Here is a 13,651-nt window from a genome sequence, read left to right on the forward strand (position 1 = left end):
ACAGTCAATTAAAGCGACATGTACTCAGCATAATTGTCTACACATGGGTGTATGCTCTATTGAACTCAATCTAAGGTTGACCCAAGCTCAACTACTTTGACTAAAACTCAACTCTTTGTACCATTAGTTTGCAGTCTAGTATGTGTTCATGCTGTCTGTCTACATAGGTGCACAGGGAGCTTGAGGTTTCAACTTAGTTAATACCTCCCTTAAATGCTTGATACTTAGACTGAAGAATCATATCTTATATTTGCTGATAAAAGGGGAGAGAATGTCGTTCACATAAGGAGCAAGCAACCTTTAACCTAACACAAGAACCCGATATAAGTAAGTTAGACACCAGGCTTAGAAGCACTTATTATTGGTCATTTTATTCCTGGTCTTTATTTCTGTTCACTTTATTTATTTAGAAGTTAAGTCAGATCAGAAAGAAAATACCAGTGGAGGCTACCTAACAAGGTTTGGCCTCACAAACTGGCCTCTCATGTATCAGTATTTTTTTTCTTTTTCAAAGTTTATTAAATTATGAAAGTTTCCATTTCCGCCCCTCCTCCCAACATCCTCCCACTCCCCCCTCCCCCTCCCCCTCCCTATCCATCCCTAAGAGCAGTCAGGGCTTCCAGCCCTGTGGGAAGTTCAAGTTCCTCCCCCCTCCCTCCAGGTCCAGGAAGGTGAGTATCAAAACAGACTGGATCCCAAAAATCCAGTATATGCAGAGGAAACAAGTCCCAGTGTCATTGTCAGTGGCTTTTCAGAAAGGCTCCGGGCCAGCCACATTCAGAAAATCTGGTTGGATCACATGCTCGTTCAGTCCTAGTCCAACTGGCCTTGGTGAACTCTCATTAGATCAGTCCCCTTGTATCAGTGGGTGATCGCACCCCTCGCGGTCCTGAGTTTTTTTTTCATGTTCTTCCTCCTTCTGCCCCTCATTTGGACCATGGGGGGCTCAGTACGGTGCTCCAATGTGGGTCTCCGTCTGTATCGCCTAAAGTCAAAAACACCAATGATAGCCTATGCTGGAGAGGATGTGGAGAGAGGGGAACTCTCATCCATTGTTGGTGGGAATGCAAACTTGTACAGCCACTGTGGAAATCAGTGTGGCGGTTTCTCAAGAAACTGGGAGTCAACCTCCCTCAGGACCCAGCAATTCCACTCTTGGGAATATACCCAAGAGATGCCCTATCATACTACAAAAGCATTTGTTCAACTATGTTCATAGCTGCACTATTTGTAATAGCCAGAACCTGGAAACAACCTAGGTGCCCCTCAGTAGAAGAATGGTTAAAGAAGGTGTGGAACATATATACATTAGAGTTTTACTCAGAAGTAAAAAACAACGACATCTTGAATTTTGCATGCAAATGGATGGACATAGAAAACGCTTTACTGAGTGAGGTAAGCCAGACCCAAAAAGAGGAATATGGTATGTATTCACTCATAAGTGGATTCTAGCCATAATTAAAGGTCTTTGAGCCTATTATTAGAGATCCTAGAGAAGCTAAATAAGAAGGTGAACCTGAAGAAAATCATGTACTTATCTTCCTGGAGATTGGAAATAGACATGTGTCCCAGGTAACCTCGGGTGCATGGGGGTGGGGGTGGGGGGGAGGGTTGTTGGAAGGGGAGAGGGTTAGAGAGAAGGGAGTAGAAGAGGAATGGAGAAAACTCGGGGGATTGAGATGGGGGAGGGAGGAAGGATGGATATGGGATCAGGGAAGAATATATCTCAACTAAGGGAGTCATTTTAGGGTTTACAAGAGACTTGATTATAAATGGGATCCCAGGTCCAAGGAGAGATCCCCAGATTGTTCTCTAGACAGAGGAGAGGGTGCCTGAACCGGCCTTGGCCTATAACCATACTGATGAAGATTTTGCTTATCACCTTAGATCCTTCATCCAACGATGGATGTTATCAGTATTTTTATATGTCTTTGGTTTGGGTTAAGCTTCTGTCTAACAGAAGCAGAATGGAGTTTCCTGATGAAGGTCTCTCCACCAAGTGGTACCCATTTGTTTGAGTTTCTAAAACATCAGGAGAGAAAAGGAGCATGTGTTTCCATGTGGTGATTTCATCTCATCAGTCTGGACGGCCAAGATTGACAAAGTAGTGAACAACAAGTTCTAGTGAGCTTGTGGAGGAAACGATTCCTGTGCTCACTACTGGGGAACGCAAACTGATGCAGTCACTCTGGAAATCAGGATGGAGGACTCTCAAAAACTAAAAATAAGTCTACGCCTAATCCAGTTCTACCACTTCTTGGTTATGAAAAGCAACTCAACGTTCCACTTCACAGATGCTTGCTCAGCCATGTTCATTACTGCCTTATTCACAAGAGCTAGCATATGGAAACAACCTAAATGCCCTTCAACTGATGAATGGACAATAAAAATGTGTAGAAATACATAATTGGTTGCCATTAGGCTGTAAATAAAATGAAGTCATGAAATTTTCAGGTAAATGCATGGACCTAGAGAAGATTATATTGAGTGAGGTAACCTAGACCTAGAAAGACAAAAAAAGCATGCTATCTCTTTCTTGCTGTTCCTTGCTCCAAATCATGAAGTAGGAGTGTATAACATGGGGTAACTTCTGCTTTTTCTTAATTGTCTTAGAAGGTAACTCATAATTTTTCAACTTTGCTTATGTCCTATTAATATTGTAGCACTTATACATTAATAAATAATAAAAATACACAGAATACGGAATGTATTTTTATTATCATCATTCATATTTTACTTGAGCAAAATGAAAAAAAGTTATTTCAAAAATTTCCCTTTCATCTGTCTGCATTATTTCCTTTCTGAAAGCTTGTGATCACATTTTGCAGTCACTAAACATTTTTCTTTTTCTGTAATCAGTTTCCCCATCTTCACTCAACAATGGCCATTCTGTTTCCAGATGTGGTGCCTCAAAAGAGAATTGCTCTGCCTCTCATTTAGAGTGGGAAGAGTTTATTTATCTTTAACAGTTTTGAGGCAATTTCAAATAAAACAGTGATGATGGGTATGGTAATAGAAAAGTGAAGCAAAGATGTTTTCTGTTTTCTCATCTATTTAGGAATTGGCCATGGTTCTGCAGAATTTAACCTGGCCAAATTTCAGGTAAAGTACTCTTTCTGTCTTTCATATATATATATATATATATATATATATATATATATATATATATATATATATATTTCCCAATGAAGTACGTTTTAACTCCTAACATACACATGTTTTCCTAACAGAGGGTTAAGGAAAGGACTAAGGAGTCTGACACGTCTCTTCCTGACCTTGTCCCCGGAGATGCTGACACCTACTGTTCCCATCTTACCAGGAAGCACAACTGAGGTTCTCTGGGAAACCAGTCTGCAGAGCCCAGAAGCAGGTGGAGTGGGCAGTGTGTTCACATTGCTGACACCAGCAAAGATGGGCCAAACATCACAAACATGTTAAATAATGATGAGGAATTTAAAAAATAGTTATAAAGAAATTTTCCAGCCAATGTGCAGAGAGTGAGATTTTGGTGCATTCTATCTTATTTGGAATGTCTTCATCAAACCCCTCCCTTCCTGACTTGGGAATCCATATAAAAGAAGAGACTAGAAGTTTATAATAGCAAGAGTACTAATACATATGAACCCAGAGTCTGTAACAGTGTGCTGCGGAAGACCTGTACAAATTCAAACCAGACAAAGTCCCTGTACTGTAAAGGGTCAGTAAACAAAAGCCCCACCACTAACCAAGAGGCTATTTGCAATCGATACCTGCTGGGAAAGGAAAAATATGTTTTCTCCAAGAGAGTATCACTGAGTATATAAACCCCACTCCAAGGCAGGTCCCAGACCCAGAAGTAGTTAGCCAACACAAAATAAACTCCATGAGTTTTGTATGTGTCTGTGCTTTTTGTTCATTGTTGTTCTATTCATAATAGCCAGAAATGAGATGTTCCTCAACAAAAGAATAGATAAAGAAAATGTGATACATTTACACAACAGACTATTACTCAACTCTCTAAAAAATGACATCATAAAATTTTCAGGCAAATGGAAAGTGCTAGAAAAAAATTATCCTGGATGAGGTAACCCAAAATGATAAATATGATATGTATTCATTTATATCTTGATATCAGCCATTAACAAAATGATAATCAAACTACCATACATAGAGGGGTTAGCATAGAGGAAGGGATCAGGGACACTCATGGATCTTCCTTGGACAGGGAAGAAAAATAGATTTTATACGTGGAACTGGGGCAAGAGTCATGATAAAGAGGGGCAGGTAGGAAGGAAGAGGGAAGATGTGGTTGGGGGAGAGAATATGGGCACAGACAGCTAGATTTGAAAGGCATTTCAAGGGAGATATAGAAACCTTGTGCAGTGGAAACTTCCTATAACATATGAAGGCAATACTAAAGAAATCTCCAAATAATGAAGGAGACAGAATGGCTATTGGTCATCACTTGTCACCAAACACAGCTTCCAGGGCCAGGATTGGGTTTCACCAAATTGAGTTGCTAGCCAAGAGGGTTCCATGGAAGTCTCCAAACAACCCAAGCTGCTGCCAAGACAATAGATTGAACAAGGAGAGGCCAAACTCTTCTAGTTCTAGTGTCTATAAAATGGAAAGGTGTCTATAAAATGTTCTAGTATCTATAAAATGGAAAGGGACTCTTCAGGCTACAAAAAAAGAGGAAACTAAACACTAACACAACCATAAAACCCTTGATTTATAATCTGTCCTGCCTGCAAAATATGCTGGGACAATAGTGGCACAAATATTATGGGAATAAACAATCAATATCTGATTTGACTCAAGGCCCACTCCATGAGATTGGACGCATACCTGACACTTCTTGTGTGACCAAGAACCAGAGACTGGATATCACAGAAACCTAGGATAAAAATGAAATATTACTGATTTAAAAGGAAAATATTATTATAATGACTCCTAGGGATACTCTGCTATATTCATAGTTGAGTGCCTTATTCAACCATTATCAGAGAAGCTTTTTCCTGCAGGAGATGGAGCGAGGTACAGAACACAGACATTTAGTGGCGAGAGAGGGAGACCTTAGAACCCACAGTTCTAAATGATATTTCTCCATCAATCTTGTTTTCCCATACATACCCTGGAAGAGGAGGCAGAAGAAGAGAGGAAGACAGAGGGGGATGGGGAAGACCAGGAGAACAGGGCCCTCTAAAATAGTAGAGCAAAGCTCATATAAGCTCAAAGAGACAGAAGCAGCACACAGAGGACCTATGCAGGTCAGGACTAAGTCCTCCACATATGTACCATAGCTTTCAGTTTAGTACTATTATGGGACTCATGCATGTGTAAACAAGTGGATCTTGAGTCTTGTGCTGTTTTCTTGGGCCTGCTCTCAATTTTGGTTGCTTGTTTTGTTTAATTTCAATATGATGACTTTTGTTTTACTATGTTATTTTGTTACGTTTTGCTGTTATCTCCTCGGTGCCTGTTCTTTTCTAACGAGAGGAAGGAAAGAAGGACATCCAGATGTGAGAGGTGGAGAAGAACTGAAGGAACAGAGAAAAAGGAAACTGTATTCAGATTATATTTGAGAAGAAAAGAATATCTGCTTTTTAAACGGGGGTGGGGTGGTGTGAAAAGTGGGAGGGGAGATTGAGTCCCAATGACTTGTTCTTACTATGAGTCGATGATCATATGTCATCTGGTTTGTTGGTCTCCAATAATGTTGCTTTATTTCAGCATACTGCACACAGCTCAAATAAACTTAATAGTGCATTTTAACTCTGCCACTTAAATGAAAAAAAATATTGATTAATATTGCCATATTAGTGGTTCAGTCCTTTGAATGCCTTAGAATTTTCAGTGAAAGATGTTCTTCAAGCTTAATAAAAAATACTAGCTGTGTTTTTATTTATGCCCATAAGATTATATAGATATGAGCTTTCTGCTTGAACTGTTCAGTTATATTCTTAATTCTTCTATAAATAAGAACTTCAAACACTAAAACTAATGCACGCAAAACCATGTCATTTTGATTCCAAAGTCTATATATTTTTCTCCTACCAATTATCTGTTCTAAAGATATCAGAAATATACCTTAGTGATTCTAATCATCGGGAAAAAAAATACCAGCCTATAACTGATACTTGTCTAGTTTGGCCCCATAGGAAAGCCACATAATTAAGATCTGGGTTTATAAGCAACTTCTTTTAATTTAAATAGCATAATTTCCAAGTTTAAGACTTTAAAAAAGCTAGTGTCTTAATGTTTGAGTATCCTTTTACCCATCTAAAACTAAAATATTGTAAAAATAACATTAATATATAATTTCAAAATTGTTTCCATTAAGTAAAGCATAGTTTTTGTTTGGTTTGGTTTGGTTTGGTTTGTTTGCCTTTCAATTCATCTTATTCAGAATGTTTCTAATTTTATAATTTTGTAAATACTCTGCTGAAGCTATAATCACTTTATAAGGGGGACCCTCAGATGAGAAAAATGCTACCACTGTATGATTGATATGGGTGGGCACATCCCACAAGATTTGTTACCACTCTTGTTTAGGTGGTCCTAAATGGTATAAGAAAAAAGACTAAGCAATCCACAAGTAGAAAGCTGGTAAACAAGACCCCTTAATGGCTTTTGCTTCAGTTTCTACCTTTAGGTTTCTACCCTCTTTGAGTTCTTGCCCTGACTCCCTTCAGTGGTGGCCTATGAAGTGAAACTGCAAGATGAAATTAACTCTTTCTTCCCCAAGTTCCTTTAGGTTATGCTGTTTTATCATACCAACCAAGCACCAATCAAAAGAGTAGTTGTAACTAAAGACACTGAGGTGGGGGTCAGGGGACAAAGAAAAAGAAAAAGTGCAAAACTAATTTAAGACCATGGTAAGGTTAGAGCTATAACTCGTGATATGTCTACTTCCTGGAACACACAAAGCCTTGAGCTCAATGCCCTCTCTTACCAGGAAAGAGTCTAACCAGTGTAAGTCTCAGGCAGGAGCTTTATGGCATCTGCCACTCTGTCCTTCTTTCCAGCATTTAGTTCTGTCTACTCCACCTACCTAAGTTCAGCCCTATCAAAAAGCCAAGGCAGTTTCTTTATTCAACCAATGAAAGGAACACATAGACAGAAGGACCTCCAGTACCACTACATTATTTATAAACTGGTTGGTCTATTAGCCCAGTCTTCTTATTAACTAACCATTACTTCTTAACCCACAGTTCTTGTCTGTGTTAGTCATTTGGCTTGGCAACTTTTATCAGTGAGGCATTCTCATCTTGCTTCCTCTCTTTCTGGGGGACAATTGCAGACTGAACTTTTCCTCTTCCCAGAGTATTCCTGTTCTGGTGGCCCCAGCAATACTTCCTGCCTGACTACTGGCCAATCATCATTTTATTAAAACAATACAAGTGATAAATCTATACAGGGTACAAGACCATTGTCCCATAGCAAGTTGTTCTCATAATGGACCTGAATTTCATTCACAGAATCCATACTATAGCTTTCAGCATCTGTAACTTCAAACCCATGGGATCTGATGGCTTTTTCTGATTTCTCACACACCAGGCACCATCATAATGCACACACATACACACAGACAAAACACCCATATAGATAAAATGATCCTAAAAATTAGTAAGCAATACAGCTACATATAAAGTAGTAAGTGAAGTCTTCCCCATTTCTCATTATTTCACAGTCCTATTCTCTCATGAGAACCAATTTTAAAAGTTAACTATCTAGCCAGGTAATAGTGGCACACACCTTTAATCCCAGCACTCTTAGGAGGCAGAGGTAGGCAGATCTCTGTGAGTTCAAAGCCATTCTGTTATACAAGAGCTAGTTCCAAGACAGCTAGAACTTTTATAAAGAGAAACCCTGCCTCAAAAAACAAAATCATACAAACCACCCATCCAAAGAAAGTCAACTATCCATCCTTTTTTACCTTTAACATGACTTTTAAAAGTTGCATGTAGTTACATCTGTGTGAATGTTTGCTTTTGCTTTGCAATGAATTTTCATGTAGCCCAGACTGACATCAAACTTGCCACAACATAGCTAGGATAATATTGAATTTTCAATTCTCCTATCTGACTACCCAAGTGTGAGCAGAATTGTAGGTGTGTGCTTTCCCAGGTGGCTTGAAAATATGTTCAAAATTAAAGTGCATTTTTACTATGTCTGGAAACTTCCCTTTGTATCTGTAATAGTTAGACATAAACTTGTTTTGCTCTGTGGTCAACTAGGTGTACACCCTGGGTAAATGTAAAAGGGTATTTCTTGGGGGAACTGAGAAGGGAAGACCATTCCCCAGTATATTCATCATCAGATTGTTGCTGCCTTGATAGAAGAGGCTGGGAAAGAAATCTGCGTCACCTGCTGGCCTTCTTCCTTGTAATGTGTGCATCTGCTCTGCTGCTTCCACCACTGCTGTCCTTCACAGCAGGAGCCCAGCTTCTTTTACTTCCAGTATAGGCTGAAGATGAGTCACTCTCCACAAGCCCTCCCAAACTTCAGTGTCAGACTGACACTCCTGAGCCAGCCAGTCTTGTGGGTGGAGTTTTACAGGATTCTCAGCCTTTCCAGTGTGTAGACAGTCATGCTGGGCTACTCAGATCATATTGTGTTAGCGAACATAATAATGCTGGCAGTAGTTATTCATTCTTTTAGTACTGTTAATCTGAAGAAACTCATATTAATACTACGTCATTCTCATCTACATTAACACAAACCTGTTTGATCAAGATAATTTTACTTTGTCATTGTTATATACGATGCATAGAAACTCTATTGTGGGATATATAATTAGTTAACTATTTTTCATATGATGGTTACTTAAAATCTTTGAATACTTGTCACTTTTCATTTTGTAAGTCTGTACTATCAGTTATAATAATTTTATTTATTAAATTTAATTTTATATTAAAATTGATATAATAAATACTGTTGGCAATACAATTGTCATTATAAGAATAATATCTCATTAAGTGTGTAAATAAACATATACATATGTATATATGAAGATTTATGCCCCCAATCAATTTGTCTTATAATTTGTGGGACTAGAGATTAAAGTTGGCTCCTCATACATACTTAAAATTTTTTGTTTCCTCCCTAATGGTGAACGTTTCCACTGAATGGAAACTGCACAGCAGTGACAGCACTGAACCAAAAGTGGATGTGGTCATTCTTCCTAAACTGGTCCATAATAAAAAGTTACAAACCTTGAATTTAGTTTTAAGATGTTAGCTCAATACTGGTAAATGTTAGGCAAAGGATTTATAATATTATGACAGTTTTAACTCAAACAGCTGAATAATGACATTAAATATATCTCATAAATAGTTCAGTACAGAAATTACAATATGGCAGCTTAAGTGTGCTTACTTTACATGAACACATAATAAAAAATTTACTCAGTTTTCTTTTTAAAAAGTAATGAGTGGCAGTCATTTTAATTAATCGCAATGTGGTTTTTAAGAAGAACTTGGGGCCTAATTAGCTAGAGGTGTACATGTATATTTTCATCATGAATGTTCTGTGGGGTGCTACAAACTGGTTATTCATTTTTGCTTCGAGCATACTTGTCATGTTAGCAGTCCCCGAGGGAGGAAACAGAGCATTCTCCCAGCAAGTCTTCTCACTGGTGCTCAGTAGTAGAGACTGGCAGAGTTGTGTCTGCATTCACAAAGGAGTCTAGCAATGATTTGGAAATTCAATGCTTATTCACCTAGAAAGCAGTGATAATGTATAAAATGATTAGAAATAGCTGTAAGAATTGACTCGTTTGAGTAGGACTGATAGGGTCAGCTTTTGCCTCTGTGTTCTTATCAGGCTAAGCCTTCAGACCTATGTTTGGAAGCTTTTATACCTATATTGAACATCTGCTTTTAACTGTGGTCCATCTTTCTTCTTCTCTGGCCCCATGCTTTTCATGATGCAACCCTACAGCTTTAGAGAACCTCATTCTTAGTGAGCAGAGCCAAGCACACAACTGAATGACAATCTCAAAATGGCCAATTTGGGCTTATATTTGGGTAGTGCAATTTCCAATCTTTTACAGTTGTTTTGTCATTTAAAGTGAGGGACTGAAAATGAAACTGTTTAAAAATGTTTGCCTACGATTCAAAATTTTCTCAGCAAGCTCTGTGGTTGCATCGTAGTTTTCTCTTAAGTTAAACCACTCACTTCATTTTCTCTGAGTAAACTTCTTCCTACCATAGATGGAACAATCAGACTGTAAACTCATCGATATTATCTTTTTCATCTGTAATTAGAATGTTGTGATAAAGTATTTATTCTTTATATAGGGATATGGGTCTCAATTGAAATCCAAAGAAACCACTGACCTGTCTCAAGAAGGAATTTCAGAGGTTTTTTTTTCCCTCTCAGATCCCATAGTCACCAGAAAATTGTAGTCATCAGAGGATCAACAGTGACTGGCAGGGCACAGACAGTAGAGTGGAACATCAACAAACCATCAACAAAGAGCTGGCTACATGAATTAACTGACAGTTCTCTTCCCTGATGATCCAACCTTGGTCCCTAGAATGTGAATTCACCCAAGAATGTGATTTTAGTAGTCATCAGAGCTGTTATCCAGAAAAGCACTTCAACTTGAACATGGAGACAAGGCACTAAGGGAATAGCAGGAGTTTATGCTAAGTTCACAAAATAAAAAAGCAAAGTAGACAGTGATAATAGCTTTTTTTTTTTACCATACTAGACAAGAGTTATCACTGATGTTGTGGTGAGGACAATTTAATTTGATATCATATCTCTTTGTGCATTTTATCTAGATCTATCATCCTTTAAGTTGAAGAACAATGGATGAAGGTTTGTCTTGGTAAGTAAGGCCTTTTTTTTAGCAGGTGTAAGGCCCTGCTTTGATCCTCAGCACTGAATTTTAAAAAAGGAAATTAATATAATTATTGCTATAATATAAATGGCTGTAATTTTGCTATTTCTTACACTCATAGTATCTCAAATCAAAGACTCCACAGATGTTGATAAACATGGTTAGTGATGGGAATTGTACTTAATTTTGATGAAAATGAAGTGACAAAAGCTAGTGTGGCAATGCATGGTTTAATATCAGTACACAGAAGAATAAGGCAGGAGGCTACACTGGGCTACACTGCAATAACCTTCTCTCACAATAAATGAACAAACCATAGTGGAAGGAAGAAGCACAAACAGGTGAGTACTGTCCTTTATAGAAGTTCTTTTCATCTTGAAGTCATAATATGGCTGGGATTATTAATGTAGGATTCCCTTTTGGATGCTGTGAATACCATTGATTAATAAAGAAACTGCCCTTGCCTGATAGGGTAAACAGATCTAGGTGAGGAAAACTAAACTGAATGCTGGGAGAAAGGAGGCAGAGTCAATGAGAAGCCATGGAGCCACCACTGGAGACAGACATGCTGCAACCTTGTCAGAAGGTCACAAACCTCATGATAAAATAAAATAATGGAGATGGGTTAATTCTATATATAAGAGCTAGCTAACAATACTTTTAAGTAATTGGCCAAGCAGTGATTTAAATAATATAGTTTCTGTGTGATTATTATAGGAGTTTGGGTGGCTGGGAAACAAACAAGTGGCCTCCTTACTACCAACTGGCACTCCAACATGGTCAACTAAATTCACAGAAATCCTGAGGAAGCTTAAAAAGAAATCCTAGACACAAAAGAACAGAGTTAAGCATGGTTTGGTAGCGGCATTTTCTTAACTGGTCTCTGTTTGATAGAAGCAAGCAGAAGCATGGCTCCTTTAAAAGCGGTTTTCCTGATTCAGCAGTAGCAGAAAAAAAGTCATGCTTTTTTTGAAACTGCGGCTTCCTGAGCTGTGCTGCCAGCACAAACTCAGATGAGGACCAGCAATGGAGCATTTAATGGGTTTTGTGAACAGAGTGATACAAATTGCTTAATGGCAACATTGACCTGCTATGTGCCTCAAAATGGAGCTGTGAGCATGATTAACACTAAACAGACTTCTTCCCCCACCATGTTGGACTGGGTGGAGCCAAAAAGCAAAGCAGACTTGAAAGTGCTTCTCATTTTAAGAAATACTCCTCAACAGAAAAGGATTACAGATGCATAATAGGATATATTCAGACATAAAAGAAAGCTAAATGAGTCATAGTGTTGGATAAATACATGTAGGCTTGGGAAAGAGAAGAAAATGAGTATAGAGAGTCATCAAAGAAAGTAAATGGTTTAGAAAAAAATGAAACAAAGTCTTTAAAGAGACAGAGTACAGACAGTCACAGATTAAAGGAGTAAAGGTAATAAAATAAATATTAAAAGTAATAGAGTAAAAATGACAGCCACATATAGATGGAAATACACATAGTATGTATTATGAATATTATTTTATTTTCTTTGAATTTTTTGACTGTGATAAAGCTAAGTACAGAGAGACAGTTCTTTGCATGGGCTGCAAAGTTAAACAAACATAAAGGTATCTTGATTTCAGAATTTGAGTCTAAGGATTTGTTGCTTTGGAAAAGAAGTTCTTCTTTTGTTTCCACAGAGGATGAGATCCTGTGGAATCCTTCTAGACTAATGTGGTTTAATGGACCAAGAACCTCTGAAAGGTTGCCTGGAACACCCCTCAAAAATTACTTTGCCCAATAAGCAGCAGGAAGCAGTTTGGAGAGAACTATACCCATATTCCTAAATATTGTTTATAAATGTTTGTTTACATTTAAAGGGGGATATGCTATAGAGATTTGCATTGGTATGGATCTTGGTTTACTGAAACAATTTTAAGGTTAATTTTGTTATATTTCTGCTCTTGATTAAGGTATTGTGCTTGTGTAACTCATTTAAAAATGTAATGTATAATTACGAAATATAGGTTAATAGTCATCTATAGGAGTCAAACTTGTAGTCATGTTAGTTAGATTTTCTAGATATATAGAGATTTATTTCCGATGAATAGGGATTCTTAAAATCTTTCAGAGATCTTCAGAATATGGCATTTAAAATGCTTTAAAATCTTAGGACTTTTCATGACAATGAGACACATCTGCTCCTGGCAGCATCAATTACTTCAAGAGGATGATGGGCACTGAAGAGGCTCCTCATGGAGTTTGCTACCCATTTGGGTAAGAAACTGCTCTTGCCTGTACTGCTTGATGGTATGCTGTGTGAATTGGATATGCAGGACCCACAGAGAAATGACTGCTTAATTTGCCTAAAGGTGAGATGATCTTTAGGGGTTCCTGCTTCATGAAAAGCTCTGCTAGACATTCTGCAGGATACAGAAGAAAGTGACTGGCAAACTGCCAATATAGGCAGAACCGGCTTTGAAATTTCCTGCGTTATGGAAAAGTCTGCTGGATATTATGGGCTCATAGGCTGAAGATTGGATATCCTAACAATACGGAAGAATTCTGAGTGACTGTCCAGGCAGCGAGATGTCTCTGTTAATTCTAGAGATTTGGAAGTTGCTTACAATGCACTTCCTGTTTACTTAGGCAATATTATATCCTTCTGGAGTTTTTGATAGAGTTGAAGAATATATAGTTATAGTTTCCCTTAGCTATGATAAAATATAAAATACATATAAATATGATAATCATATTCTTACTTGATACCTGTTTTGTTATATGCAATTTTACTGTGGTAAAGCTTTCCTTTTTGTTTAACCAGAAAAGGGGAGGTGACAT

General features: G+C 37.9%; 1 protein-coding gene across 1 annotated transcript in view; it reads right to left on the reverse strand.

The window, feature by feature from the left end:
• Positions 1–2,077: 2,077 nt before the first annotated feature.
• Vwde (von Willebrand factor D and EGF domains) overlaps positions 2,078–13,651 on the reverse strand; it is an 84,847-nt gene continuing 73,273 nt past the window's right edge. Inside the window, exon 30 of the mRNA XM_087901628.1 lies at positions 2,078–2,188. Coding sequence (XP_087757754.1) covers positions 2,078–2,188 — 111 coding nt within the window. The remainder of the gene's footprint in view (positions 2,189–13,651) is intronic.

The sequence above is a fragment of the Myodes glareolus genome, chromosome 25, assembly GCF_982192425.1.
Source record: "Myodes glareolus chromosome 25, mMyoGla1.1, whole genome shotgun sequence".
Lineage (NCBI taxonomy): Eukaryota > Metazoa > Chordata > Mammalia > Rodentia > Cricetidae > Myodes > Myodes glareolus.